The sequence below is a fragment of the Salmo salar genome, chromosome ssa19, assembly GCF_905237065.1.
Source record: "Salmo salar chromosome ssa19, Ssal_v3.1, whole genome shotgun sequence".
Lineage (NCBI taxonomy): Eukaryota > Metazoa > Chordata > Actinopteri > Salmoniformes > Salmonidae > Salmo > Salmo salar.
Window position 1 is genome coordinate 30,288,216 of NC_059460.1, and position 27,755 is coordinate 30,315,970.

General features: G+C 41.9%; 1 protein-coding gene across 3 annotated transcripts; it reads right to left on the reverse strand.

Annotated features, from left to right (window-relative positions):
• Nucleotides 1–26,710, reverse strand: LOC106578672 (uncharacterized). 3 transcript variants are annotated; one of them, XM_014157747.2, is made up of 17 exons: nucleotides 26,118–26,710; nucleotides 24,328–24,434; nucleotides 24,021–24,169; nucleotides 22,680–22,825; nucleotides 20,637–20,801; nucleotides 19,986–20,439; nucleotides 19,445–19,546; nucleotides 18,228–18,309; nucleotides 15,293–15,516; nucleotides 14,823–15,065; nucleotides 7,981–8,079; nucleotides 7,248–7,441; nucleotides 6,893–7,067; nucleotides 2,284–2,440; nucleotides 1,466–1,619; nucleotides 1,205–1,316; nucleotides 1–996 (listed from the first exon to the last, which is right to left on the reverse strand). In XM_014157747.2, exons 1-17 carry the CDS (start codon nucleotides 26,130–26,132, stop codon nucleotides 821–823), a joined length of 2,754 nt encoding a protein of 917 aa, XP_014013222.1. In that variant the 5' UTR covers nucleotides 26,133–26,710; the 3' UTR covers nucleotides 1–820. The 3 variants fall into 3 exon arrangements, with proteins under 3 accessions (XP_014013222.1, XP_014013221.1, XP_014013220.1); XM_014157746.2 differs by having other exon boundaries at nucleotides 18,228–18,306; nucleotides 22,680–22,837; XM_014157745.2 differs by having other exon boundaries at nucleotides 22,680–22,837.
• Nucleotides 26,711–27,755: the final 1,045 nt, after the last annotated feature.

Here is a 27,755-nt window from a genome sequence, read left to right on the forward strand (position 1 = left end):
TTCAAAATGCCGTTTTTATTCATTTAGTATTTTCCTTTGAGAATGTAGAGAATACCGTGCTATTATCCAAAACCATTTACATTAAGAAAATAAACAGTATTTTACATTGTGTAAACAAAATGAGAAGCAAAACTATTTATGAACTGAGTCACCGCTTTGGATTCTTGCTGTTGAACCCAAACACTCAATATGCAACACACATCATAGCCCACTGCTAGATGTGTGAAGCCAACCTCTTTCTACAACCACTAGCATAATGCTTAGCTTTCCAGCTGCTAGGTAGCCAAATGCTGCCTTGGCTTAAACCACCAAAAACGTAATTTATCGACATTACAGAACTGGAGGTAACTGTTGGAACTGGATCATTATCATAGCCCTCTTTAGTAGCACATCACGCAGATGTACCTTCGTAGTGTTAACTGATTCATTAGAGAATTCAGGCAGAAAAATCTTGGATTTTAGGTGTTATCCCTGATCAAGTCCCAATCTTAGTTACCTGTGTAGTGCTAGAGAAAAAAACAGGATAGAATTTGGGAAACGTTATTGAACGCTCTCGTTTTAGAAGCACAAGAAGGCACCCTTCTAAGGTTTCAAAAGCAATAACAAGTGGACTTGTGATTGAGCGATTAGTGCCATTAGCTGCAGTTGAAGCAGTGCATTTAGACAGAGCTGGGATAATCGTCACCCAGACTATGCTGAGCCAGTCAGCTAGGTGCAGCATGACACTTGGGGCTAAGACCACCGAGCAGTCGTAGCTACTAGCTAGCGGACCCGAGCCTCAGCAGAAAAGGCTGGAGGGTCACCTCAATACTTAGTCTCTCTACTGATTGTCGTCGTCGTCGGAGACCTGGTCAGGTGGGATGGCCCGCGTGTGGCTGGCCCGAATGCTGGTGATGTGGGGACAAGAGGCGATGAGGTTGGAAATGCCCGAGGGGGTCACACCTGAGCCTTCCAGATTTACCTGGCTCAGACGCATGCGCTTCAGGAACTTCAGTCCTGAGGGAAACATAATACACAACAAGAATGTATGTCAAATTCCTTCCAGCTCTAAATGCTGGTATCCATCTCTAAACCCTGGTCTCATTTTGGATTCACAGGGCATCATTGAAAAAGAGACCATGGTCGCAATAGGGATTCCCTTACTTCATGAGTATTAATGCTGGAATTCAATGGTAGTAATTGTGGATAATGAGCGGGACCTTACCGTGGTCAGTGATGCGTGTGCGGCTGAGGTTGAGCTTGAACAGCTGAGCACAATGGACCAGACCTCTCCTCACCACCGTGTCACCCACCTGAGTACTGGCCAAGCTTAATACCTGGAACATAAAGACAACATCAATGCTACTAATCATAGTATGCGGTTTCAACAGTTTTATAACGGAGCTCTGTTAGCTCTATTACTTAATTGTAGAGTTTTATCGACTGATTCAATAGTTGTCTATAGGGTTACATGTGTGCTCCGTACCTGCAGGTGTGGCAGACAGGTGACGAGGGCAGCCACTCCTTGGCTGGTGACGGCCGTGCGGTCCAGACACAGCTCCAGCAGCTCCTGCAGACTGCACAGGGAAGGTAAACCCATGTCCGTCACCTGGGTGTTACTGAGAGACAGCCTCTTCAGTCTGGAGATGGGAGAGAGGGGCATTTCTATCAGGGTCTTATTCATTAATGCTCACCGTAACAAAACCTTTTTGCAACAGAAAAAAACAAGCATTTCTTATTGGACAGGTAGTCACATCCTGTTTTCTTGCGTTTGGTTCCTAATGAATATGACCCAGCACTCCTTCATTTACAGCAATGTTACAGAGGCAACTGTAGGCGATGCTGGTGAATCAGCTAGAGGAGTGAACCTAGTCCTTGTGAGCAATAGTGTGCAAGTGTTTGTTCCATCTCAGCACTAACATAGCTGGTTAGTCCCCCCCAAAAATGGGTGATTAATTACTGCCTCTGGCTGTGGTAACGATTAGTCTCATATTGACACCTAAAGATGATAATGCGGGCATCCCAAATGGCACCATAATCCCTATATCAGCGTTTCCCAAACTCGGTCCTGGGGACCCCAAGGGGTGCACATTTAGGTTTTTGCCCTAGTACTACACAGCTGATTCAAATAATCAAAGCTTGATGATGAGTTGATTATTTGAATCAGCTGTGTAGTGCTTGGGCAAAAACCAAAATGTGCACAACCAAAACGTGGGAAACGCTGCCCTATGTAGTACACTACAATAGTACAAAAGGAATAGGGTTCCATTTGGGATGCAGAAAAGTAAATGAGAGTGATCTGACCTGGTCATGGTGGCCAGCTGGGTGACCCCGTGGTCAGTGAGGTGTGTGTAGTCGGTCAGGTCCAACTCGGACAGCAGGGACAGTCTGGAGAGGAAGGTCAGGCCAGCGTCCGTCACCGAGTGGCGTCCAGGCAGGGTCAGCTGGGTCAGCCGGAGACCTGGGGGGGTACAGACAGAAAGAGAGATAGTGGTTTAGTAAATACAGTACATAAAAATTATAAAGTTCCGGTCATACAAAACATTAACATCTGCAGCAATATTCCCCTCTAAATCAGGTACTAGACCTGGGGAAACAAGAGAATGGACTTTGGCCAATTAATGACATTAAATCAATAACATTGATTGATTTTTAATCAAAAGCAGTACTGCAAACCTTGAGGCCCTGATTTGAATAGTCCTGCTGTACATGCTAGGTTTGGGCGATGTTTGACATTGTCCTGTTCAAACATCATTGGGGGCTTTGCGCATGGAGGGGTCAATAGGCGGGAACAATGCAATATGAAGGACACATTGGTTATACCAGAACTGTGATTTGGTAATAATGTCCTTTTTATTTAAATTGTTACAAAAGCCACAAACAATCTCATTAAATCATTGTTTAAATAAAACAGTGTTAGGCCTATTTAATTATTATTATTATTATTATTATATATATTTTTTTTACATCTAGTCTAGGCTGCAGAATTGGTAGGGCTGTGTTTCTCTTGTCCATAAAAGTACTCAGATATCAGTTATATTAGCCTACCTTTTAAAAATAAATATTATAACCGTGTAGGCTATTGTTATTTCATCCTGATCATCTGGGTAAATGCATTTGCAATATTCTTTCTTCCATTAGGCTACTTTGACAGTTTCAGACAACAAAAAGGAAGTGACGGGATTTCACGTAGTAACTATAGACACACTGAATAGAAATATAAATGCAGCATGTAAATGCTGGTCCCATATTTCAGGAGCTGAAATAAAATATCCCAGAAATGTTCCATGTCCACAAAAAGCTTATTTCTCTCAAATTTTGTTTACCGTAAATTCCGGACTATAAGCCACAACTTTTTTCCCACGCTTTGAACCCCGCGGCTAATATATGGATTTTTCCCGCTTTCAATTTTTTTTCTCCCAAAAAAAAACACATTCTGTGACGTGCTCAGATTTTTGGCGGCATGAAGCTTTCATTAGACCAATGAAATTGCCAAACGGGTTAAGGTCAAACAACTTTTTTGTTTACGGTTTAGATTAAATCGAGCGCTCTCAAACTTCCCAACATTCTGATTACGGTAGTCATTTTGTCACCCTCATCATGGCAAAGACACAGAGAAATGCATATGATGCAGCTTTCAAGTTGAAGGCGATTGATCTGGCTGTTGGAAAAGGAAATAGAGTTGCTGCACGGGAGCTTGGTCTTAATGATCTAAAACGTAATGACTCGATGATAAGACGTTGGAAACAGCAGCGTGAGGAATTTTTTGTTACAAGCCGTGTTTTGTTAAAGCCTATTTATTTTTGTTACAAGCCGTGTTTCGTTAAAGCCTGTGTAAAGATCATTTGTTTCAATGTACCGGTAGGCACCTGCGGCTTATAGACATGTGCGGCTTATTTATGTTAAAAAATATATGTTTAATTCAGTGGGTGCGGCTTATATTCAGGTGCGCTTAATAGTCCGGAAATTACGGTACATCCCTGTTAGTGAGCATTTCTCCGTCGCCAAGATAATCCATCCACCTGACATGTGTGCCATATCAAGAAAATGATTAAACAGCAGGATCATTACACAGGTGCACCTTGTGCTGAGCTCCTCTGTCCAGTGTCTGTGTTCGTTTGCCCATCTTTTATTTGTATTGGCCAGTCTGAGTTATGGGTTTTTCTTTGCAACTCTGCCTAGAAGGCAAGCATCCCGGAGTCGCCTCTTCGACTTTGAGACTGGTGTTTTGCGGGTACTATTTAATGAAGCTGTCAGTTGAGGACTTGTGAGGCGTCTGTTTCTCAAACTAGACACTAATGTACTTGTCCTCTTGCTCAGTTGTGCTCCGAGGCCTCCCACTCCTCTTTCTATTCTGGTTAGAGACAGTTTACGCTGTTCTGTGAAGGGAGTAGTATACAGCGTTGTACCAGATCTTCAGTTTCTTGGCAATTTCTCGCATGGAATAGCCTTCATCTCTCAGAACAAGAATAGACTGATGAGTTTCAGAAGAAAGGTCTTTATTTCTGGCCATTTTGAGCCTGTAATCGAATCCACAAATGCTGATGCTCCAGATACTCAACTAGTCTAAAGAAAGCCAGTTTTATTGCTTCTTTAATCAGAACAACAGTTTTCAGCTGTGCTAGCATAATTGCAAAAGGGTTTTCTAATGATCAATTAGCCTTTTAAAATGATAAACTTGGATTAGCTAACACAACGTGCCATTGGAACACAAGAGTGATGGTTGCTGATAATGGGCCTCTGTACACCCATGTAGATATTCCACAAAAAAATCTGCCGTTTCCAGCTACAACAATCATTTACAACATTAACAATGTATACACTGTATTTCTGATCAATTTGATGTCATTTTAAAAATGGACAACAAAAAAAAGGTGCTTTTCTCTCAAAAACAAGGACATTTCTAAGTGACCCAAAACTTTTGAACAGTAGTGTATGTATGGGGGAGAGAGGAAGGGTTAGCCACAAAAAAATAAAAAATAATAATAATCAATTCAGTATGTGATTTGTTAAACCAAATTTTACTCCTGAACTAATTTAGGCTTGCCTAAACAAAGGGGCTGAATACTTATATACAACGACTACATTTTAGTTACAAATGTTTTATTTAGCTTATTTTTCTTCCACTTTGACAGAGTATTTTGTGTAGATTGTTGACAAAAGAATAACAATTAATTGATTTTAAACCTGTTTGGGATAGGGGGCAGAATTTTCACGGCCGGTTAAAAATGTACCCGATTTAATCTGGTTACTACTCCTGCCCAGAAACTAGAATATGCATATAAGTATATATAGTATATTTGGATAGAAAACACTCTAAAGTTTCTAAAACTGTTTGAATGGTGTCTGAGTATAACAGAACTCATATGGCAGGCCAAAACCTGAGAAGATTCTATACAGGAAGTGCCCTGTCTGACAATTTGTTCTACTTCTAGGGCAGCTCTATCAAAAATACAGCATCTCTGCTGTAACGTGACATTTTCTAAGGCTTTCATTGGCTCTCAGAAGGCGCCAGAAAGTGGAATGAGAGCTCTGCAGTCTCTGGGCGAAAAACAGCAGGGGTTTTTGTGAGTGGTCCTTCTGAGGACAATGACACTGACGCGCGCGTGCACGAGACGGTTCCATTTTTTACTTTCAGTGTTTGAACGAATACAACGTAGCGCGGTTGGAATATTATCGCTATTTTACGAGAAAAATCGCATAAAAATTTCTTTCAAACAGCGTTTGACATGCTTCGAAGTACGGTAATGGAATATTTTTTACATTTTTTGTCACGAAACGCGCCGGCGCGTCACCCTTCGGATAGTGACTTGAACGCATGAACAAAACGGAGCTATTTGGATATAACTATGGATTATTTGGAACCAAAACAACATTTGTTGTTAAAGTAGAAGTCCTGGGAGTGCATTCTGACGAAGAACAGCAAAGGAAATCAAATTTTTCTTACAGTAAATCTGAGTTTGGTGAGGGCCAAACTTGGTGGGTGTCAAATTAGCTAGCCGTGATGGCCGGGCTATCTACTCAGAATATTGCAAAATGTGCTTTCACCAAAAAGCTATTTTAAAATCTGACACCGCGATTGCATAAAGGAGTTCTGTATCTATAATTCTTAAAATAATTGTTAATGTTTTTTGTCAACGTTAATCGTGAGTAATTTAGTAAATTCACCGGAAGTTTGCGGTGGGTATGCTAGTTCTGAACAAAACATGCTAATGTAAAAAGCTGGTTTTTGATATAAATATGAACTTGATTGAACAAAACATGCATGTATTGTATAACAATGTCCTAGGAGTGTCATCTGATGAAGATCATCAAAGGTTAGTGCTGCATTTAGCTGTGGTTTTGGTTTTTGTGACATATATGCTAGCTTGAAAAATGGGTGTCTGATTATTTCTGGCTGGGTACTCTCCTGACATAATCTAATGTTTTGCTTTCGCTGTAAAGCCTTTTTGAAATCGGACAATGTGGTTAGATAAAGGAGAGTCTTATCTTTCAAATGGTGTAAAATAGTCATATGTTTGAGAAATTGAAATGATAGTATTTTTAAGGTTTTTCGTATTTCGCGCCAGGCGCTACCATTGGATATTGGTGAGAGTCTGTCCATAAGAGGTTTAATCCCACTTTGTAACACAAAATGTGAAGAAATCCAAGGGGTCTGCATTCTTTAGCAAGGCACTGTATGTGTTGAACACTCAGGCTATGGCAATTAGGGAATAGGTCCTCTGGCATGTCGCTCTGCTGTATGCTCGCTGCGCTGTTGTGCACTGCAAGACTCCGATGAAGCAGTCAAATTCAAGTATGCTAAACCATTGTTTGTGACATCACGATGGCTGTCAGACATCGACGACAGACGATGCAATCGTAAATTATTATTAATAATATTGACCAATTGTAGTACACACACACAGCTCACCTGAAATTATCTGGAGGGCGTGGTTGCCGTCTGCGACAGAGATGCCTGCCAGGCTAAGGGCAGAGAGGGTGGAGTGGATGGCCAGGCACTCCAGAGAGCCCTCCCTCACCCCCGTGCCGTCCAGGTAGAGGGTCTGCAGGCTGGGGAGGGCCGCCAGGGCTGACACGTCTCTCACCTGACGGAGGAGGAGATATCATTATGCTGAGTGAAACAACTTATACCAGTGTTGGTTGTTGATGCCTAATGGTTCTGTCTGTATGAGTGTATGTTTGTGTGTTGAAATGCAGAGCTTTTGTGGTTGGGTGTGTGTGTGTGTGAATGATAGTGAACGCGAGAAAGAGAGTGAGAGAGCTACCTTGGTGTGTTTGACGCTGAGCAGTCGTAGCTGTGGCACACAGGCGGGCAGCGCTGCCAAGGTGGCCTCTGTGACCGAGGTCTGGTTCAGACTGAGCTGGGTGAGTGATGAAGGAGCAGACTGCAGGTACAGCACCATCCCTACATCGCTTACTTTGGTCTGGTCCAGTGACAGGAAAGACAGGCTCTTCAATCCTTGGAGACAAAGGGTACAGGGTGAGATAAAAAACACTTTACCTTAATCCTCCTTTCAAGTGTTCATTACTTTATACAGGAGTTGAACTATTGGGAATTTAAAATGGTTGACACTTACCTATAATGATGAATTCAATCATTTAAGTTAAAAACCCAATCATGCCATACTATGCTCCCCAAATTCATTAAATGTATTAATTAATTTTTTGTAAATTTTTTTTACCTTGGTTGACTTTAAATCAGTTTATGCTTTGATCTAGTGTTCTTGCATGGGGTCATAGCAGGCTACTAGGTTATTAGGGGGGCCTTAAATCATTTCAGCGTTACAAAGCTAGCCCCTTCCTTCTCCCTTGACCTCTCCATTCCACATGAAAAACCTCATTCATCCACAGGCAGTCCATGCTGTAGCCAGGGTCTTATTCATTAGTTCACAAACCTTTCTTATTGGACAAGTGCAGGCATAGCCCCTCCCAGTTTCAGTCTGTTTTCTTCAGTTTGGTGCCTAGTGAATACAACCCAGGGTTAGAGAAGAGCCTCACCTGTGATGTGTTGCAGACAGGAGTCAGTTAGCTTGCTACAAGAGGTCAGGTTCAGGTGCTGCAGTTTCAGTAAGCTGCACAACACAGAGAGGCCTGTGTCTGGAAAACAGGAAGACAAAGAGAGAGAACCTTCAGTATCATAGCAACAATGCCTCAACATAACAGGCCATATGGTTCTTAAAGTGATAGCTCACCACTACATTTGGGTCATTCCACAAAAATAGTGCCTTTTGCGTCCTTTGATATTTGAAGTAGAAAATGTGCACCAATATTGAAGGCCTGTTATATTAAATGAAGAGCCCTTTAACCCTTTACTCTCGTGGAAATTGGCCTATCTGGATTGGGCCAGATTTTTATGTTTCTAACAAAGGAACTATGAAGAGCATTTGCATGACCATGGTTGCAATTGAAAGAGAACACTTTGGAGATGAGGAAATTATCTGACCAAAGGTGAGGACAACAGTTCACCTGACACAAGACTGAATCCAAACACTACACTGTTCATTTGACGTGCATTTTACACTCACTGTTCTTTTCACAGCATTTGTCAATAACGAAACCTGAAAACACTCTGGATACATTCAGTAACATAATAATATTCATTTACATTTGAGTACGCAAGATAAGAACAAACTATTACAAGTGTTTGAGTGAGAGGCCTAACTGGCTACACACACACACACCTCCAAACTGTGTTCCTAAGTAATTTCAACGCACTCAAGGAAAGAGCCTTCAACTAAAAGGTGTTTTTATTGCTCTCCTAGCTTTGCCATTGAGGTATTGAAGCAAGTACAATGGTAGTTTTTTTTGGTTTGGAACACAGCCCTGCGTCCCCACCAATACGCAATTACTGTTGTTGTTTACTCAATCCAAACATGTTCCATTAGAAATTGCAATCTTGGTCAGGTGGGCATTATTTGAAAGCTTATTTGATTGCCAACATGGTGAGCTATAAAGTTATAAAATACAATCTTACAGTGTTAGGCTTTCAAAAAGGCACATCAGACAAACAGATTGTAATTTTAATGAGCATAGAATGGGATCTTTGGTTGTATGACTAAGCGGTATTTTTTATAATCCTCATGTTTCAGAACACATTGATTCCTCTTGATTTACAGCATTTCTCTCACTGTGCAAAAGTATCCCAAACAGCGGGAGGGCTCGGGGCATCTTCTTGTCACGAGCGGTGCTCAAGTTTATTAACGGCTGTCAGTCAAAACCCATACAGAGTATTTTTTTTTATCTCGCCAGTTCATAAGACCTTCTCACGTATAGACTATTTCTTCCTAGACAATTGATTTCTGCCACTTATCACAGCGTCTTTGCCACTTATCACAGTGTCATTTCAGATCATTCTCCTCTTACTATTAATCAATTGATACCAAATACACAGCCTAATTATCGCCCTTGGCGGCTTAACTCACTACTGCTATCAGAAGAAACTTTTGTTGCTTTTACATAACCTAAAATTGTGCTATTTCTCTTATCTAAGGGGCCAAATTATTTTGCACAGCACAAGATTAAGGAAGTGCAATATTCAACACCTTGGGGAACTTCCAAATAAAATATTGGATATGGCATATTCACACTCAGATTTACTAAAACAACGTTTGACACTTCAGACGGAGTTTGGTCTTCTTTCAACTCAAACTCTAATAAGTAAATCTCGATAATAAAAAATGTAATTTTTTTAAAATGCAGCACACCAGCTGCATCAGAGAACAGCTAATTAAAACAATACCTGAGATAACTGACGAGCTGGGTAACGAATGTATTGATCATTTAGAGGTCAATTCAAGCTTTCGTAACTTTTACTCACAATTCTACATTTCGGAATGCGCTGGTAATGCTACCTTACTCGACACCTTCTTTAAGAACGTAGATATTCCTACAGTTGAACCTGAGACAGAGAGCTGTTCTTTTAACTCAGCAGCTGTAGAAGAGATTGTGTTGGCAATTAAATCTATGCAGTGTGGAAAATCCCCTGGACCCAACGGATTTCTGAGCGAATCCTTTAAAATATTCTCAGATCAACTCTCCTCTCTTGCTTTCCGTATTTGAGGAATCATTCTCCTCAAATTACCTTTGACAATGAGACAAGCATGTATTTCCCTTATTCTGAATAGGAAAAAGAATAAAACATTGTGTTTCATATAGGTCAATTTCTTTACTGAACTGCGATGTAAAGGTACTTTCTAAGATGATTGCCTGCCGTTTCGAGTCAGTCCTTCCCTCCATTATCTCTACAGATCAAACTGGTTTCATTAAAAATCGTCATTCTTTTTTCAACATCAGACGTCTTTATAATCCCTCTTCATCTGACACTCCAGAGATATTGTTATCACTGAGAAGGCATTTGATCGGGGGAAGTGGGATTAACTATTTGGATTCGGTCCCAATTTTATGTCCTGGATCAAAGTCCTTTACTCCTCCCCTATGGCTGCAGTATGCACAAATAATAACCTTTCATCCCATTTCCAACGTCAACGTGGGACAAAATAGGGTTGACCTCTATCCCCTCTGCTGTTTGCCATCGCAACTGAGCCTTTAGCCATAGCAATATGTAATAACACCACTATCAAAGGTATTCGAAGAGGTGGCTTAAGAACATAAAGTTTCACTCTATGCGGATGACATGCTTTTATACGTCTGACCCTGTAACTGGTCTTCCAGAGATCCAGGTTCTACTAAAAAGTTTAGAGATGATTATTAATCCTTCTTGCCATGCAAACTTATTTTAGTCAAGTGCCCTTCAGAGTGAATACACAGACATTTAAATTTCGCTCCCAGGGTGGTCTAGCACTTCTGAACTTTCAATATTATTACTGGGCAGCTAATATAAGAACCAATCTATATTGGATGACAGAAATCCCTGATGTTAAAGGCCGGAAATGGTTGACTTTGGAGATCTCAACCTGTGGCCCCACCGACTTAAAATGCCTTACTCTGCTCAAAACTTGCATTAGCTGAGCCTGCTTCAAATACACTAAAAACCCTATTGTGATACATTCTCTAAAAATCTGGAAACAGTTCAGGCGATCGTTTGGTCTCAGTGAATTTAACTTCTGCCCCATTATTAAAGAACCATACATTCTCTCCATCATTATTAAAGAACCATACATTCTCTCCATCATTATTAAAGAACCATACATTCTCTCCATCATTATTAAAGAACCATACATTCTCTCCATCATTATTAAAGAACCATAAATTCTCTCCATCATTATTAAAGAACCATACATTCTCTCCATCATTATTAAAGAACCATACATTCTCTCCATCATTATTAAAGAACCATACATTCTCTCCATCATTATTAAAGAACCATACATTCTCTCCATCATTATTAAAGAACCATACATTCTCTCCATCATTATTAAAGAACCATACATTCTCTCCATCATTATTAAAGAACCATACATTCTCTCCATCATTATTAAAGAACCATACATTCTCTCCATCATTATTAAAGAACCATACATTCTCTCCATCATTATTAAAGAACCATACATTCTCTCCATCATTATTAGACTGGGCGTCTCATATCTGCTCTGGAAAAGGGATCCCCTCACTGAACGACTTGTATATTGATTTGGACTTTGTATCTTTTGAACATTGAGTACAAAAGTTTAATATTCCTAGATCCCATTTCTTTAGATACCTGCAATTGCATAGTTTAGCATCTTCATACTCCAGTCACTTCCCATCACACCCACTTAACTCCCTTCTGGATTCTATTTTTAAAGTGAACCCTAATATCAAAGGGGGCATAAGCATGATCTATACGTTATTAAACTCGCACAATCTGGATTCCCTGAACTCTTAAGAACCAATGGGAAGAGGATTAATGTGAACAACTTTCAGACGAAACTTGGCAGAGTATACATAAGAGAATACATTCATCTATATGCTGTAATTCCATTTAAAATAGTTCAAAAAGGTAAAATTATCCAAGATTACACCAGATATACATCCCACTTGTGACTGATGTAAGCAGGCTCCTTCTACTTTATTGCACATGTTTTGGACATGCCCGAAATTGACAGATTTCTGGATATGCATTTTTTTTGTTTTCTAAGATACTGGAGACACCTATAGAAGCTTCTGCCTTTATTGCATTATTCAGAGTGGCACCACAGGAGGCTCCTCTAAACAGTTATATGGGCAATATGCTGGCATTTACTACTCTTCTAGCTAGACGTCACACTATTTAAGTGGAAGGATCGATTTCCTCCTACTTTTAACCATTGGATAAAGGAAGTTATGCAACATCTCAAGCTTGAGAAAATACGCTACTCTGTTAGGGGTTCTGCAATTACATTTTATAATATCTGGCAACCTTTCCTATCCTTTGTAGAAGAGATGGACCCAGCTAATTTCACAACTCCATAATCCAACCCAAATTATTTGTATCATTATTTTACTCTTTTTTAACTTTGTTTTACAATAGCTTTGTATTTTTTTTTTTACCATGCCTACTTTTAAGTCTGGTTTTGGAGTGGAGCATTGGGGTTGATTTGTTGGGGATCTGTGTGTTTTCTGCCCTCTACCTGTTCTTACTGTGTTATCTGTATAGTCCCAAAACATTTTTTTAAATGAGCTGGTCGAGCATAACACGGCAACCCTGTTACCCATAGATAAACAAGGTACACACTTTTTGAGGATGAAGCTTGCATTCAATTGCCAATCCCTGTTACACACACACACACACACACACACACACACACACACACACACACACACACACACACACACACACACACACACACAATGGATTTATGGCTGATTTAAGATTAAAACGTCAACCCTTGTACAGTCAACCTTGTTACTTTATTTATGTGTGACTAACATGACTTTTTGGGCAAGTCTAAGAAGCGGTAAATCTGTTCTATGCTTCCTGTTCTTAAATTTTGTTTTGCGTCTTTTACTTTCGGTTTTGTACACAGCTTCAAAGAGCTTAAAATTAAAAATATATTTAATAGTGGTTTAGATGGACAATGATTCTCTACACTATACTTGCTTGTTTTGTCACAAACTGAAATTAGGCTAACTATTAGATTTTTTGCTACCAGGAAATTGCGGAGCGATTTCTGCAAAGTGCGTCTTTAATAGGCACTTACTATAGTCATTTTTGTATTTAGCCTCGAGACGGGAATACATGTGTTTTTATTAAGTGGAACATGTGCTCTTTGACAGAATGTAAAAATTTGGTGAAATCAAAATGTTTTTTACACTTCTCAAAAAGGCACGTGGTACGACCCATCTGTATTCCTTAAAACCTGTTTAGGATAGGGGGCAGTATTTTCACGGCCAGATGAAAAAACGTACCCGATTTAAACTGGTTACTACTCTTGCCCAGAATCGAGAATATGCATATTATTAGTAGATTTGGATAGAAAACACTCTGAAGTTTCTAAAACTGTTTGAATGGTGTCTGTGAGTATAACAGAACTCATACGAAAGGCAAAAACCTGAGAAAATTCCAAGCAGGAAGTGGACTGTCTGAGAATTGTAGTTCTTTTGATTCTCTATCGAAACTACAGTATCTGTGGGGTTACGTTGCACTTTCTAAGGCTTCCATTGGCTGTCTAAAGCCTTCAGAAAGTGGATTGAGCCTTCTCCTGTCTCTGGGCAGAGTATAGTGGCTCAGTTTCTCAGTGGTCTGCCTGGGGACAAAAAGATTGGATATGCGCGTTCCCGCGAGCACGCTGTTTTTCTTTTTCCTCCTTGAATGAATACACTATTGTCCGGTTGGAATATTATCGCTATTTTACGAGAAAAATACCATAAAAATTGATTTTAAACAGCGTTTGACATGCTTCTAAGTACGGTAATGGAACATTTCACTTTTTTTGTCTCGAAATACACTCGCGCGTTACCCTTTGGATAGTGACCTGAACGCACGAACAAAACTGAGGTATTTGGACATAACTATGGATTATTTGGAACAAAAACAAAATGTATTGTGGAAATAGCAGTCCTGGGAGTGCATTCTGACAAAGATCAGCAAAGGTAATACAATATTTCTAATACTAATTCTGAGTTTATGTTGCCCCGAACTTGGCGGGTGTCAAAATAGCTCGCCGTGATGGTGAGCTATGTACTCAGAATATTGAAAAATGTGCTTTCGCCGAAAAGCTATTTTAAAATCTGACACAGCGATTGCATAAAGGAGTTCTGTATGTATAATTCTTAAAATAATTGTTATGTATTTTGTAAACATTTTTTATTAGTATTTTTGTAAATTCACCAGAGGTTTTTGGTGGGAATACATGTTCTGAACATCACATGCCAATGTAAAAAGCTGTTTTTGGATATAAATATGAACTTGATTGAACAAAACATACATGTATTGTATTACATAATGTCCTAGGAGTGTCATCTGATGAAGATCATCAAAGGTTAGTGCTTCATTTAGCTGTGTTTTGGGTTTTATTGACATATGTGCTTGCTTGGAAAATGGCTGTGTGATTATTTTGGTCTATGTACTCTCCTAACATAATCTAATGTTTTGCTTTCGCTGTAAAGCCTTTTTGAATCGGACAATGTGGTTACATCAAGGACAAGTGTATCTTTCAAATGGTGTAAAATAGTCGTATGTTTGAGAAATTGAAATTATTGTATTTTTGATGTTTTTGTATTTCGCGCCACGCTGTTCCATTGGATATTGGCAAGACGTTCTGCTAGCGGAACGCCTAGATGCAACAGGTTTTAACTTGACATTCATGTGGTGTTGACAATAGTGTTGCCATATAGCAAAAGTAGTGCACTATATACAGAATAGGGTGCCATTTGGGATGCATACTCAGTCAGTACCAACGCTGTCAAGGTAAAAGGTGTACCTGTGATGAGAGGAGAGTTGACCAGGCTCAGGTGCTTCAGTGCAGTGAAGGCCCGCAGCTGCCGGAGCAGCTCATTGGTAGAGTACGGGTAGCAGTTGAGGACAAATTTCTGCATTGGGCAGCCAAAAAAGAGCTCCAGGGTACGTGGGCGAAGGAGCCTCTCGCGGGACATGTGACTGAGCAGGAGCTCTGCCAGCTCAGGGGTCAGACATGACAGACTGCTGCTGTACTGCATGCTGGGAGCTGAGAGAGGAGGAAATGCATTTTCTATGCAGCTTTCCTGCCATGACATCTTTCTGTGATCTTGCTTAGGAATTTTTACACAACTGCAATAAACCACAACCAATATCATTGTATGTACAATTCTGACCATTTCGTTTGGCTAGGTCATTGTCTTAGCTAGCAGTGAGGCCCCTTTAACAATGTTTGAGTGCAAATAACAGTGTTGGACTTTAAAGTTGTTCTCTGACCTGTCATGAGGTTGACTGTGGCCCGGGTGGCCATGACACAAAGGGAGGGGACACTGGGCGTTCTGAAGGGTCTCTTGGGGGGAGACGGGTGGCCTTGGGAGGCCTGAGGGTCGTCCTGGGCGGCTCTCTGGAGGCGCTCTACTGCAGCCTGGCCCGCTGCCCCTGGCACCATGCGACCTGCAACCTCCTCTGGCTCCACTGCTGGGTCACCTACCACACCCTCCCTGAGAGAGACACACACACATTTGTATGTTCACATCAAGTCAACTAATTAAACAAAAGGGCACAAGGCTGCATCAAGATTCTCCACCCTTGTGTACACTTGCACACTCCCAGTCATGGATTGAACAATGGTGGAAAATTCCTCAAGCCAATGCTTACACAAATCCGATGCTTTAAATACATGACGGGGAATGTGCAAGTGCACACTGGCTAAAATGTGACAAAACTCTCGTATTTACAGAACAAGTCCATAGTAGCAATGTTTTGGTCCTGGGACCTTCCTCTGGTAGCATGCCATCAAGCCTACATGCCAAATCTGAAGTCTGAATGCCAACACATCAAATCTTACGGTTGACCTTTGGCACACGTCTACGTGTTCAACAAGCAAGTTTATAACAAGGCGTTGCAGTGCTGATCAAAACTCTACATTGACCAAAAAAATCCACTTTCTATAGTTACCCATTACATTTTGTTGGGGCAAAAATGGTTTTGTTACAGTCTAAATACTATGAGAAAATGGCTTTGTTCTTTTTTTATTTTATTTCACCTTTATTTAACCAGGTAGGCCAGTTGAGAACAAGTTCTCATTTACAACTGCGACCTGGTCAAGATAAAGCATAGCAGTGCGACAATAACAACACAAAGTTACACAAACAAATGTACAGTCAATAACACAAAAGAAAAGTAGAAAGATCTATGTACAGTTTGTGCAAATGGAGAAGAGTGGGAGGTAGGCATTAAACAGGCCATAGAGGCGAAAATAATTACAATTTAGCATTAATACTGGAGTGATATATGTGCAGATGATGTGCAAGTAGAGATACTGGGGTGCAAAAGAGCAAGAGGGTAAGTAATAATATGGGGATGTGGTAGTTGGGTGTGCTATTTACAGATTGGCTGTGTACAGGTAGTGATTGGTAAGCTGTTCTGACAGCTGATGCTTAAAGTTAGAGAGGGAGATATAAGACTCCAGCTTCAGAGATTTTTGCAATTCGTTCCAGTCATTTGCAAGTGATGGCTTTGGGGATGACCAATGAAATATACCTGCGCGTGCTACGGATGGGTGTTGCTATGTTGACTTATAGATGAACTGGAGCCAGTGGGTTTGGCGACGGATATGTAGTGAGGGCCAGCCAATGAGAGCATAGAGGTTGCAGTGGTGGGTAGTTTATGGGGCTTTGGTGATAAAACGGATGGCACTGTGATAGACTACATCCAGTTTGCTGTGTAGAGTGTTGGGGGCTACTTTGTAAATGACATCGCCGAAGTCAAGGATTGGTAGGATAGTCAGTTTTACGAGGGTATGTTTGGCGGCATGAGTGAAGGATGCTTTGTTGCGAAATAGGAAGACGATTATAGATTACATTTTGGATTGGAGACGCTTAATGTGAGTCTGGAAGGAGAGTTTACAGGCTAACCAGACACCTAGGTATTTGTAGTTGTCCACATATTCTAGGTCAGAACCGTCCAGAGTAGTGATGCTTGTCGGGCAGGAAGGTGCGGGCAGCAAATCGGTTGAAGAGCATGCACTTAGTTTTACTAGCATTTAAAAGCAGTTGGAGGCCACGGAAGGAGTGTTTTATGGCGTTGAAGCTCGTTTGAAGGTTTGTTAGCACAGTGTCCAAAGGGCAAGATGAATACAGAATGGCGTCGTCTGCGTAAAGGTGGATCAGAGAATCACCAGCAGCAAGAGCGACATCATTGATATATACAGAGAAAAGAGTCAGCCCGAGAGTCAGCCCATAGAGACTGCCAGAGGTCCGGACAACAGGCCCTCCGATTTGACACACTGAACTCTATCTGGACCCATTACGCACGCTGGCAATGATCGCTGAGATCCTGGTTAAAGACAACAGAAGTGTATTTAGAGGGCAAGTTGGTCAGGATGATATCTAAGAGGGTGCCCATGATTACAGATTTGGGGATGTACCTGGTAGGTTCCTTGATAATTTGTGTGAGATTGAGGGCATCTAGCTTAGATTGTAGGACGGCCGGGGTGTTAAGCAAGTCCCAGTTTAGGTCACCTAACAGTACGAACTCTGAAGGTAGATGGGCGGCGATCAATTCACATATGGTGTCCAGGGCACAGCTGGGGGCTGAAGGGGGTCTATAACAAGTGGCAACGGTGAGAGACTTGTTTCTGGAAAGGTGTATTTTTAAAAGAAGAAGCTCGAATTGTTTGGGCACAGACCTGGATAGTATGACAGAACTCTGCAGGCTAACTCCGCCACCTTTGTCAGTTCTATCTTGTCGGAAAATGTTATAGTTAGGGATGGAAATTTCAGGATTTTTGGTGGCCTTCCTAAGCCAGGATTCAGACAAGGCTAGGACATAGTTATAGTCTAAATGCTATGTATAAATGGTTTTGTTATAGTCTAAATGCTATGTAAAAATGGTTGAGTTGTATAGTGCCATTCAACTGGTAATTTTCCATGACTGTCTAGTTTTCCTCTTCTCACAGAGCAAAGGAGTGACTTGCTGCTGGCTCCTTTGCATCAGAGGCCTGCGCAAGGTTGAAATCTTCTTGCAGCTGAATAGGCTTTAAAGCACTCATCACTTCCCTCTCTTAGACATGTAGGCTGTGAGAACCCCTTAGGAGAGGCAAGCAGTTCTTTGTGTAAGAAGTATATAATGACTGTGCGTGACTAACTGAGTTTCCTGTGGAGGCGATAGCATGGCTATGATATAGGCTAGGTTTAGGCTGGGCACTCACCGGAGTCTGTTCCCCTGGTCTGGCCAATGGTGTCTGGGCTCCATCCGGTTCTCTGGGAAGAAGGGTAACCGGGGCATACCTGCTGGAGTTGAAGGTCCAATGCAGAAATTTTTATCTCAATATCAAACCAATTTCTGGGTAACAATTAAGTACCTCACTGTGATTGTTTTTGACCATTTTAAATGAAAACCAACAAGCTTCTTAGCAAGAATTTTGCTAGGATTGTCTGGGAGTGGAAAACTGAACATTAGCTGTCATTGCCTGAGAGGTTTGGAACTCTTTATTATAGGTCCATTAGCTAATTTACCACCTGATGATGTCACCACTAAAACAGTGGGATAAAGCTTTTCACACAACTCTTACACTAAAAGGGCATTATCATAATTGTCACAGTATTATCCCAACCTCGTGGTGTGGAAATATAAAAACACAGAAAAAAAAAGAAAATCATGTTTTTGACTGCACTGGGCCTTTAACCACAGTTATTACTTAAGGCCTTTATAATACAGAAACACTCAACACGCACACCAAAATCTCTATTAATTCTAACAGCGATACAGGTTGAATTACTTCAGAAAAATATCAAAACTACTTAACAATCTGAATGAATGTCTTCAAGACATAGGCCATCACATGCCTCTCACCAACATATTCTCTACAATCACAATCTTCATCTTCATCTGTGACTGTAAAAAGGAATCCCCGGCAACGAGCTTCACAAACTCAGTGTCACACACAGATTACTGTCTGTCAGAATACCTCAGAGAGACAGCTTTTTTGTTGTTGTTGATGAGTGCAGCGCCAACCGGTGAAAGTGGGACAGTCGGGGGCATTCACCTGCTATTTCCCAATCAAAGTAGCTTTCTCACAGTCAGAGAGGCGATAGAAAGGAGATCTCACATCATTAACTGCCCAGTTGGCTCACTATCATGACCGCAGCCAAGGAAGGTTAGTTCAATGGATTTCTACACACTGGTTTACTTGACTTGCTGTACTGCTGACAGTAGATTAAATCCTACTGCAAATGGGGCTGCAGTGGTCATCAAGTTCAACGCCATGATCATTTGTGCAACAACTGTTACAGAGAGTGAGAGGGGTCATCTGTTTCAGACTGCAAAGAACAGAGTTCAGAGGAAAGAGAAAAGAAAGAGAGGAAGGGCTGAGAGTCAGGGACAGGGCACAGGGTAAGAGTCAATTCCAAACAGAGGTGGCAGTACCATTGAAGGGGAAGGGTGGCTCTCCCCCCCCCTCTGGCAGCTCTTCATCTTCTGAGCTGGCAGCCTCCTCTGCATCACCAGGATTCAGCTTCTGGCCACGTCCTGTCAGTAAAAAAACAGCATCAAAACTTTGGTGTAGAGTGAAGTTGACGCTAGATGCTAATCTTGGGTCAGTTTCACATTTTCCCCACTCATGGTTAAGGTTAGGATTGGGGGACAGGAAGCTGATCCTAGATCTGAACCTATGGGAAACTGCACATTCAGCTAACCCAGAGAATGCCTGAAAGAAACGCAGTGCCTGTAATGGTGTTATGGTGTCATCACAAAGTGATGCCTCAAACTAGTGGGTCCATAATGTAATTGCCTGCGTACGTAAGGCAATTATACAGCACTACAGGGTACAGAATAACCATTTATACTCCAAGGAAATACATTTCTAAAGGTAGAAAAATACCTGACAAGTCATCAACTAGGATATTGAAGATGGCTGTGAGTGGATAAATTACATTCTGAATGGGATCTCCATGTGCCACAATCTTACCCCAGGAGTGAGAAGGTCCGGTCACTGGGGGACCAACACCGGGGATGCCTGCGTAGCCCACTGCTTCTTCCCACAACAGGTGAGGCAGAGGTGGGGGCAGAGCGGGATCCTCCATCCCTCCCTCCTCCAGCACTGGTATCTGTGGCTGGGGAGGCGCAGGAGGTGGAACCACCCCCTCCTCCTGGCCCAATAAGAGGTGTGCAGCTGGGCTGGGTGGGTCCAGGGGTGTCTCTGGTGGCGTGGTCTGGATGCAGAGGGCAGCATTGGGCATGAGCCCCAGGGAGCGCAGGGAGCAGGCCAACTCTGCCTCCCCAAAGCGTTTCCGCGGAAACCCCTGGAGGAGAGAGAAGGAAGCCAGGGAGGGGTGGCGCCCAGAGATGTGCTCCACCACACTGCGCAGAGGGGCGTCGGCTGGGAAGCGCTCCCTCATGGACTCCCCAGAGGGAAGCCGGATCTACAGGGACACAGAGAGAGGGTGAAACCTCCATTATATCATACCACCTCAATCTCCATCTAAACGAGGCTACACAATTCATGCACGCCTCTCCAATAAAACAATAGGGATGCTCTCAAGTCAACATTCAAGACGAAAGTCTACCTATTCAGCTAGGCATATGTAAACATTGCCAGAGGAGGAGGGTATAGCCTCACCATGAGGATGCAGTTGTGTTCCACACTGGTCTGGACCGTACCCCCCAGCCTCTGGCCTTGGCTGCTCTCTGGAGGGGACATGGTCTCAGTGGGGGTGCTCGGCTGGGTCTTCTCCTGCAAGCTTCTCCGGTCCTCTGCAATACGCTTCAGCACCAGCTCACGCTCCTGAGGGAACAACACATACAGTACCAGTCAAAAGTTTAGACACACCTACTCATTCAAGGGTTTTTCTTTAGTTTTACTATTTTCTACATTGTAGAATAATAGTGAAAACATCAAAACTATGAAATAACACATATAGAATCATCTAGTAACCAAAAAAAAGTGTTAATTCAAATTATACTTGAGATTCCTCAAAGTAGCCACCCTTTGCCTTGATGACAGCTTTGCACACACTTGGCATTCTCTCAACCAGCTTCATGAGGAATGCTTTTCCAACAGTCTTGAAGGAGTTCTCACTTGCGCTAAGCACTTGTTAGGTGATTTTCCTTCACTCTTCGGTCCAACTCATCCCAAACCATCTCAATTGGGTTGAGGTTGGGTGATTGCAGTGGCCAGGTCATCTGATGCAGCACTCCATCACTCTCCTTCTTGGTCAAACAACCCTTATACAGCCTGGAGGTGTGTTTTGGGACACAGTCCCACTAAGCGAAAGCAGATGGGATGGAGTACCGCTGCAGAATGCTGTGGTAGCCATGCTGGTTAAGGGTGTCTTGAATTCTAAATAAATCACAGACAGTGTCACCAGCAAAGCACACTCACACCATCTCCGCAGCCATGGAAGGTTAGTTCAGTGGACTTCTACACTGGTTCACTTGACCTGCTGTAAAAAAATAAAGATTCCCAAGGGACAGTAGAATAAATCCTACTGCAAATGGGGCTGCAGTGGTCATCAAGTTCAAAGCCATGGTCATTTGTGTAACAACTGTTACAGAGAGTGAGAGGGGTCATCTGTTTTAGACTGCAAAGATGTTTAATGTCCATTGCTTGTGTTTCTTGACCCAAGAAAGTCTTCTTATTGGTTTCCTTTAGTAGAGGTTTCTTTTCAGTAACTCGACCATGAAGGCCTGATTCATGCAGTCTCCTCTGAACAGTTGATGTTTAGATGAGTCTGTTACATCCCAAGTATTTACTTGGGCTGCAATCTGAGGTGCAGTTAATAACTCTCATGAACTCTCTTCAGCAGAGGTAACTCTGGGTCTTCCTTTCCTGTGGTGGTCCTCATGAGAGCTCATTTCATCATAGCGCTTGATGGTTTTTGCAACTGTACTTGAAGAAACTGTCAAAGTTCTTAAAATGTTCCTTACTGACTGACCTTCATGTCTTAAAGTAATGATGGGCTGTTGTTTCTCTTTGCTTATTTGAGCTGTTCTTGCCATAATATGGACTTGGTCTTTTACCAAATAGGGCTATCTTCTGTATACCACCCCATACCTTGTCACAACACAACTGATTGGCTCAAATACATTAAGAAGGAAAGAAATTCCACAAATGAACTTAACAAGGCATAACTGTTAATTGAAATGCATTTCAGGTGACTACCTCATGAAGCTGGTTGAGAGATGCCAAGAGTGTGCAAAGCTGTCATCAAGGCAAAGGGTGGCTACTTTGAAGAATCTTAAATATAAAATAAATGTTGATTTGTTTAAGAGTTTTTTGGTTACTAAATGATTCCATGTGTTATTTCATAGTGAAGACATCAAAACTATTATTCTACAATGTAGAAAATAGTAAAAATAAAGAAAAACCCTGGAATGAGTAGGTGTGTCCAAACTTTTGACTGGTACAGTACTGTATGTCAGGTATCATGTCATGTCTGAGTGTGACTTGTTTGCAAAAAGGCAGAAGATATAGTCTCAATGATTTGAATAAACCAATATTCCGTATCAATTGTGTGCAATGAAGTATGTAACACTAGCAAGTACCACCCTGTGGCTATGCGGAGTGTGTTTATGTGTGTGTGTGTGTGTGTGTGTGTGTGTGTGTGTGTGTGTGTGTGTGCTCAGTGTGTTTCAGCTGATCCATCAGGCAGGTGCTGCTGACCTGTTTCTTCTGCCTCCTCTCATTCCTGGCCTCGTTGGCCACACGCATCCTCTGCTGCTCCTGGAAGTCACTCTTGTCCTGCCTGATACGGGACTCCAACGGCGGGGTGTCTGTGGATGGACTGGAGGGCTGTGGGGGTCCCAGGACTAAAGCGGGGCCTTCAGGCACACGTTAGAAACAGAGTGGCCGAGCGGTCTAAGCCGCTGCCTCTGAAGCACATGTACTGTATGTTGTACCGCTGCCAGGATGGGTTCAAATCCATCTCAATTCTCTTTCAGCACGCTTTCCTTTCACCTCTATCTATCCAATAAAACTTACAAAATACTTTTATTTTATTTTTTTATTTTATTTTTTTTACATTGGAAACAGAAAGAACTGTCCTGAAATAAAGGGTCAAATACCTAGCTGCTATGCCCGGAGTAGGTGGATGTTTAGCCTCAAGCTTCAGTAAAGTAATACATTTAAGGCTACAATTATAAGCCAGAAATGTGTCTGGGGTGTACTGAAATAGCATCACTATATAACAAATAAGCAGTCTTGGAAAGATGGAGGGAGATAAGCTTGGAAACAAAAAGCTTGGATAATTCCTGCAAATTATACAGAATGGCCTGTCCTGTACAAAGTTCCCTTGTATCTGCAGCTGGAAACCAGGTAGCATCCCCCAAATTCCAGAGCGTGGACTGAAGAGTCCATTCTTGTCTGTAAAATTCTGAACAGTCCCTTCACAAGTCAGAATGTTGAATACATTTCATTTGAACTTACTCTACCGGTTGTCCGCTGATCCCATCGTTGTTGGAAAGTTTAAACAAAATATCCACAGGAAAGTATCATTAAACTGACTTCAAAAACACAGGTTTCTGTGTGCTGCTCCCACGATTGTTTGTTCATCACCTGAGGCACGCGCACAAGAGTTAAGTACATGCACACGATGCATGCATACTAACCAAAGTCTTGCAGGCTTCTACATGGATTTGCGCATGTACCAGGTGATGAAATCTCAACGGCAGTACAAGCGTTTTGAAAAGCTTGATTAATAATATACATTTCTAGAGTCATAAGGAACAACCGCACAGACAACAGGTAGAGTTTTTAACATTCTGGCTTGTATAGCAGTCTCAGACTAATACCTGCTACCACAGTCTGATAAATTAGGCTACAAACAAGGCAAAGCCAGTCTGCTGCTAGAAGTTTTACAAGACAGGTATTTGACTTGTACAAAAGGGGTAAATGACTGAGCAGGGGTCAATTGTGCACAATAAGACACAGGACTATTACATTACAGTATGCAATCAACCATTGGAAACAAATGTCTAATGACTCTTAAAAAATGGTGTGACATACCTCTACTGTCAGTGTGCGATGTCTGTGATGTGCTTGGGGGGCAAGAGCTCCCTGCATCTTTGGGAGGGTTGAATGCAGCAAATGGTGTTCCAACTGGCTGGGATGGATTTTTGACCAGCTTGTGCCTCAGATTTTCACCTTGTAAGAGCCTACCATAAACACATTGAGAAAATATAGAAAAACAACATTCAATATTTGACATGTTCAATTATTGACAACACTTGTCAGTTATCAATCCTGTTTGACATTGGAAAACATAGTTCCTTGCCTGTCCATTATAACAGGGTTATGGTTTGGGAGGACTCACCATTCAGCTGCGTCAGGCACAGAGAAGTGTCCTGCCTGCAAGGCAGACTGGATCTGCTCCTCACTGAAGCCCATCTCACACAGGGTACGGAACAACTCCCCAATAGTCTGCAACACAACAATGCCATAGGGTGTGAGAAACAGGAAAAAGTCCTAAGAAAAGGCGAGCCTACATGTACAGTATGCATAAACCGACTCTTGCCCTGCAAAGGGTGCCCCTGGTTTCTTTGAGCAGATCAAACCAGAAGATGCCCTACAAAGACAAATCAGTAGGTAACAACTTAACAGTGTCACTGATGACTCAAAGAAGTGAAGTGTGACTGATGAAGAGTGCCTCTGATTTTTTCACAAGTTAGACCAAAGACAGCAGCTGATTGAAGCTAGCTAGCCTAACGTTAGATATTATGGGGAAATGCTGTGCTGTCAGACAAGCTTGTTTTCTAGGTCTGATGAAGCTCAACAGTTTCCCATGTATTTTCAACTAGTTAGCTAGCTAAATTGGTATCTAGCTGTATTGTTTACTTCCAATGCCCAGGAATTAGCTATGAGCTCTTGAACTTAGCAAAACAAATAGATAGATAGCTAGATTCTTACTTGATTACATTACACAGCACAGGTAGTTAGCGCCAGAGTCATATGGCTCTGGTTAGCACTAACGTTAGCTAGTTAGCTCTCTAGATTATAAACTTCAAAGTGTCATGACGACAGTCAATCACTCGGTCTATACTCCCCTTCTTCAGGGAAATTATAAAAGTCTGGGTATTTTATTTTCATCTCACTCTAACCTCAGGCTCCCGAGTGGCGCAGCGATCTAAGGCACTGCATCTCTGTGCTAGAGGTGTCACTACAGACCCTCGTTCGATTCCAGGCTGTATCACAACCAGCCGTGATTGGGAGTCACATAGGACAGTGCACAATTGGCCCAGAGTCATCCAGATTAGGATTTTGTCAGGGTAGGCCTTCATTGTAAAAAATAATGTATTCTTAACTTATTTTCCTAATTAAATAAAGGTTAAATAAATATTAAATAAACTAAACAGGGCTATTTGGCTTTGTATCTTGCTGTAGATCAGGGGTTCCCAAACTCCTTCACTAGGAGGCCCCCCTACTAGCATTGCGGAACTTCCCGCGCACGCGCAATGCCTATTTTTATGGGCACAAGTGCTGCTCGTGACAAACTGTTCACACCCCTCCTGTTGGTGTACAGAATTTAGCGGTTTTAAACCTAATTTTCTTACAATTCTAAACATTTTGCCATGTCTAATGTGTAGTCATGTGATATTTGAATGACAAAAAAAATGACAACAATATCTATGGGCTAAAAAACAAAATAAAAAAAGCGTTAGCTGACTTGAGCTAGTTGATCTGGACAATAGCTCTAAGGTAACGTTAGGCAATGACTAAAATGAACTGATGACGAAATTCTACTATAAACAACTTTCAAGAGTAACTTTAAAGCCGGACTGAGTTACTTTAAAATAAAAAAGTAACATATTTTTTTTTGGTGTGTGTGGGGGGTGGGAGGGCGTGCCCCCCTGCCAACCCCTGGGGCCACGACCCACAGTTTTGGAACCACTGCTGTAGATAACCAACTCCGGGAATTTACAATGGAGGAGGTGCTAACGAAGAAAGCTAACGTTAGCTAGCTAGGTAGCTAGTCGTCCTTTTTAGAATCTGAGTGGAAGACAATGGTAACAGTCTGATGTATTAGCCAGCTAGCTACTACTGTACCAACTGTTGTCTTAGTTGTCAAGTCATAACTGTTATTCTTTAGAATTGTCTGAGTCTTACCGGAGTGGAATCCATACTTTCAGTTTCAGTGATTCTTCGGGTCTCTAATGAACCCCACTGTTATTCTTTTTTCCCTAGATTGTTCTTCTTCAAAGTTTTATCGAAGACCACACATATTATTGTATTGCCGCCACCTACTGTACGGGGTCTTCGTCGATATGACTGCGATCCACAAGCAAATGCTATATGGGCATGCTGCCACCTACTGTTTTGGCTGTATATCAGACCAAATAATTAACAAAATAAACGAAATAAAAAAAACTCAATGTACTCCTTTATTCAGATTCAACTGCCAACGCCCATCCCTACAAACTCTGGGGCCTGAAAAGGGAGAGCACCTTTGGACAGCATTCTTTGCAATGTTTTGGCAGTGAAGTCCTGGAATCGCAAAAACCTTTCAGCCGCAGATACTATTATGTCCAGTTTTCCTCAACTGTCGAACAACACTCCAGTCTGCAGAGCATCCTCTGCCATATCTTCAGCTACCCTCGCCCCTTCAACTATTTCACATGCCTCCGTGTAAGATACCTGCTGTATAGCCCTGACCCTTTTTCTAGCAGAACGCTGTTGACAACGTTTTTCTTCTTCTTTGGTATTATGGCGGTCCGCAAACAAATGTTATAGGTGCATGCCGCCACCTACTGTATTGGCTGTGTATCAGCCTACTATTCTGCAGTATGAATTAATTACACTTTGTGAAAAAATTGCCCTACCAACTAACCCTGCACCCATTAAAACCTCACCACTATCTGATACTACTCCAGGCCCAGCCAGGTCACCCGTGATACAAGTCAGCATCCATCCATGTCTGAGGACTTTAGGAGATGACGTGGAAAACGGACACTAGGGGCAATAGAGATGGCGGATGGGCGTAAGTATCTGCCTCTGATTCTAAATATTGAATCCTGCAATAGAAAGTTATTTCTTATATTTCTGTTTTAAGCCCATCCCAAATCTTAACACTTACCTTAACCATTCTAAGTTAATGCCAAACTTAACCCTGACATAAACAATTTGGAGTTAGTGCCTAAACTTAACCTTAAACACTTTGTAATGTGACATTTGCAATAACTTTGATGTTTAAGAAACATGGATGAACGTCTAATTCTGACGTGAGACTGTGAGAGCTAGTTGACAGGCCAGCAGCCTGGGAGGACAGGACACTATCATTCAAAACATCTTGTAACTCTTCTGTGATCTCCTACAACCAAGTACTTCTCTCCAGCTGCCACCACAACATCTATCCTCTTTGATTTACGTTCCATTCCTGTGGTACAATTGACAACCATGGCCATGAACACACAGAAAAACAACCTTAAGCACATTTTATTCCTATCACTCTCTATTGGCCTCAGCCTACTCACAGGGAACCTCTTAGGATCTCTCACCCTGGACCCATCTTCCTCTACTACTCTCTTCACTGCCTCAGCATATGACATCTTCTGCACTACTCTGATCCTGGCAACCTCAACCTGCCATTCTTTCACCAGACACCTCTGATCTCCAGCACCATGGGCACCCCTACAGTTTACATACACAACTTCTTTCAGATATAATACACATTCCTTTGTCTCATGTCGTCTTGCACACTTCTCACATCTAGGAATCTCCTCCCTACAAGCTGCTGCCACATGACCA

What these genes read in the sequence shown, in the direction of transcription:
- LOC106578672 (XM_014157745.2), bottom strand. An exon ending in GTGCCTGACGCAGCTGAATG is followed by an intron (nt 24,170 to 24,327) that starts GTGAGTCCTCCC and finishes TGTTTATGGTAG; the next exon opens with GCTCTTACAAGGTGAAAATC. An exon ending in CGCCCTCCAGATAATTTCAG is followed by an intron (nt 2,441 to 6,892) that starts GTGAGCTGTGTG and finishes GTACCCCCCCAG; the next exon opens with GTCTCCGGCTGACCCAGCTG.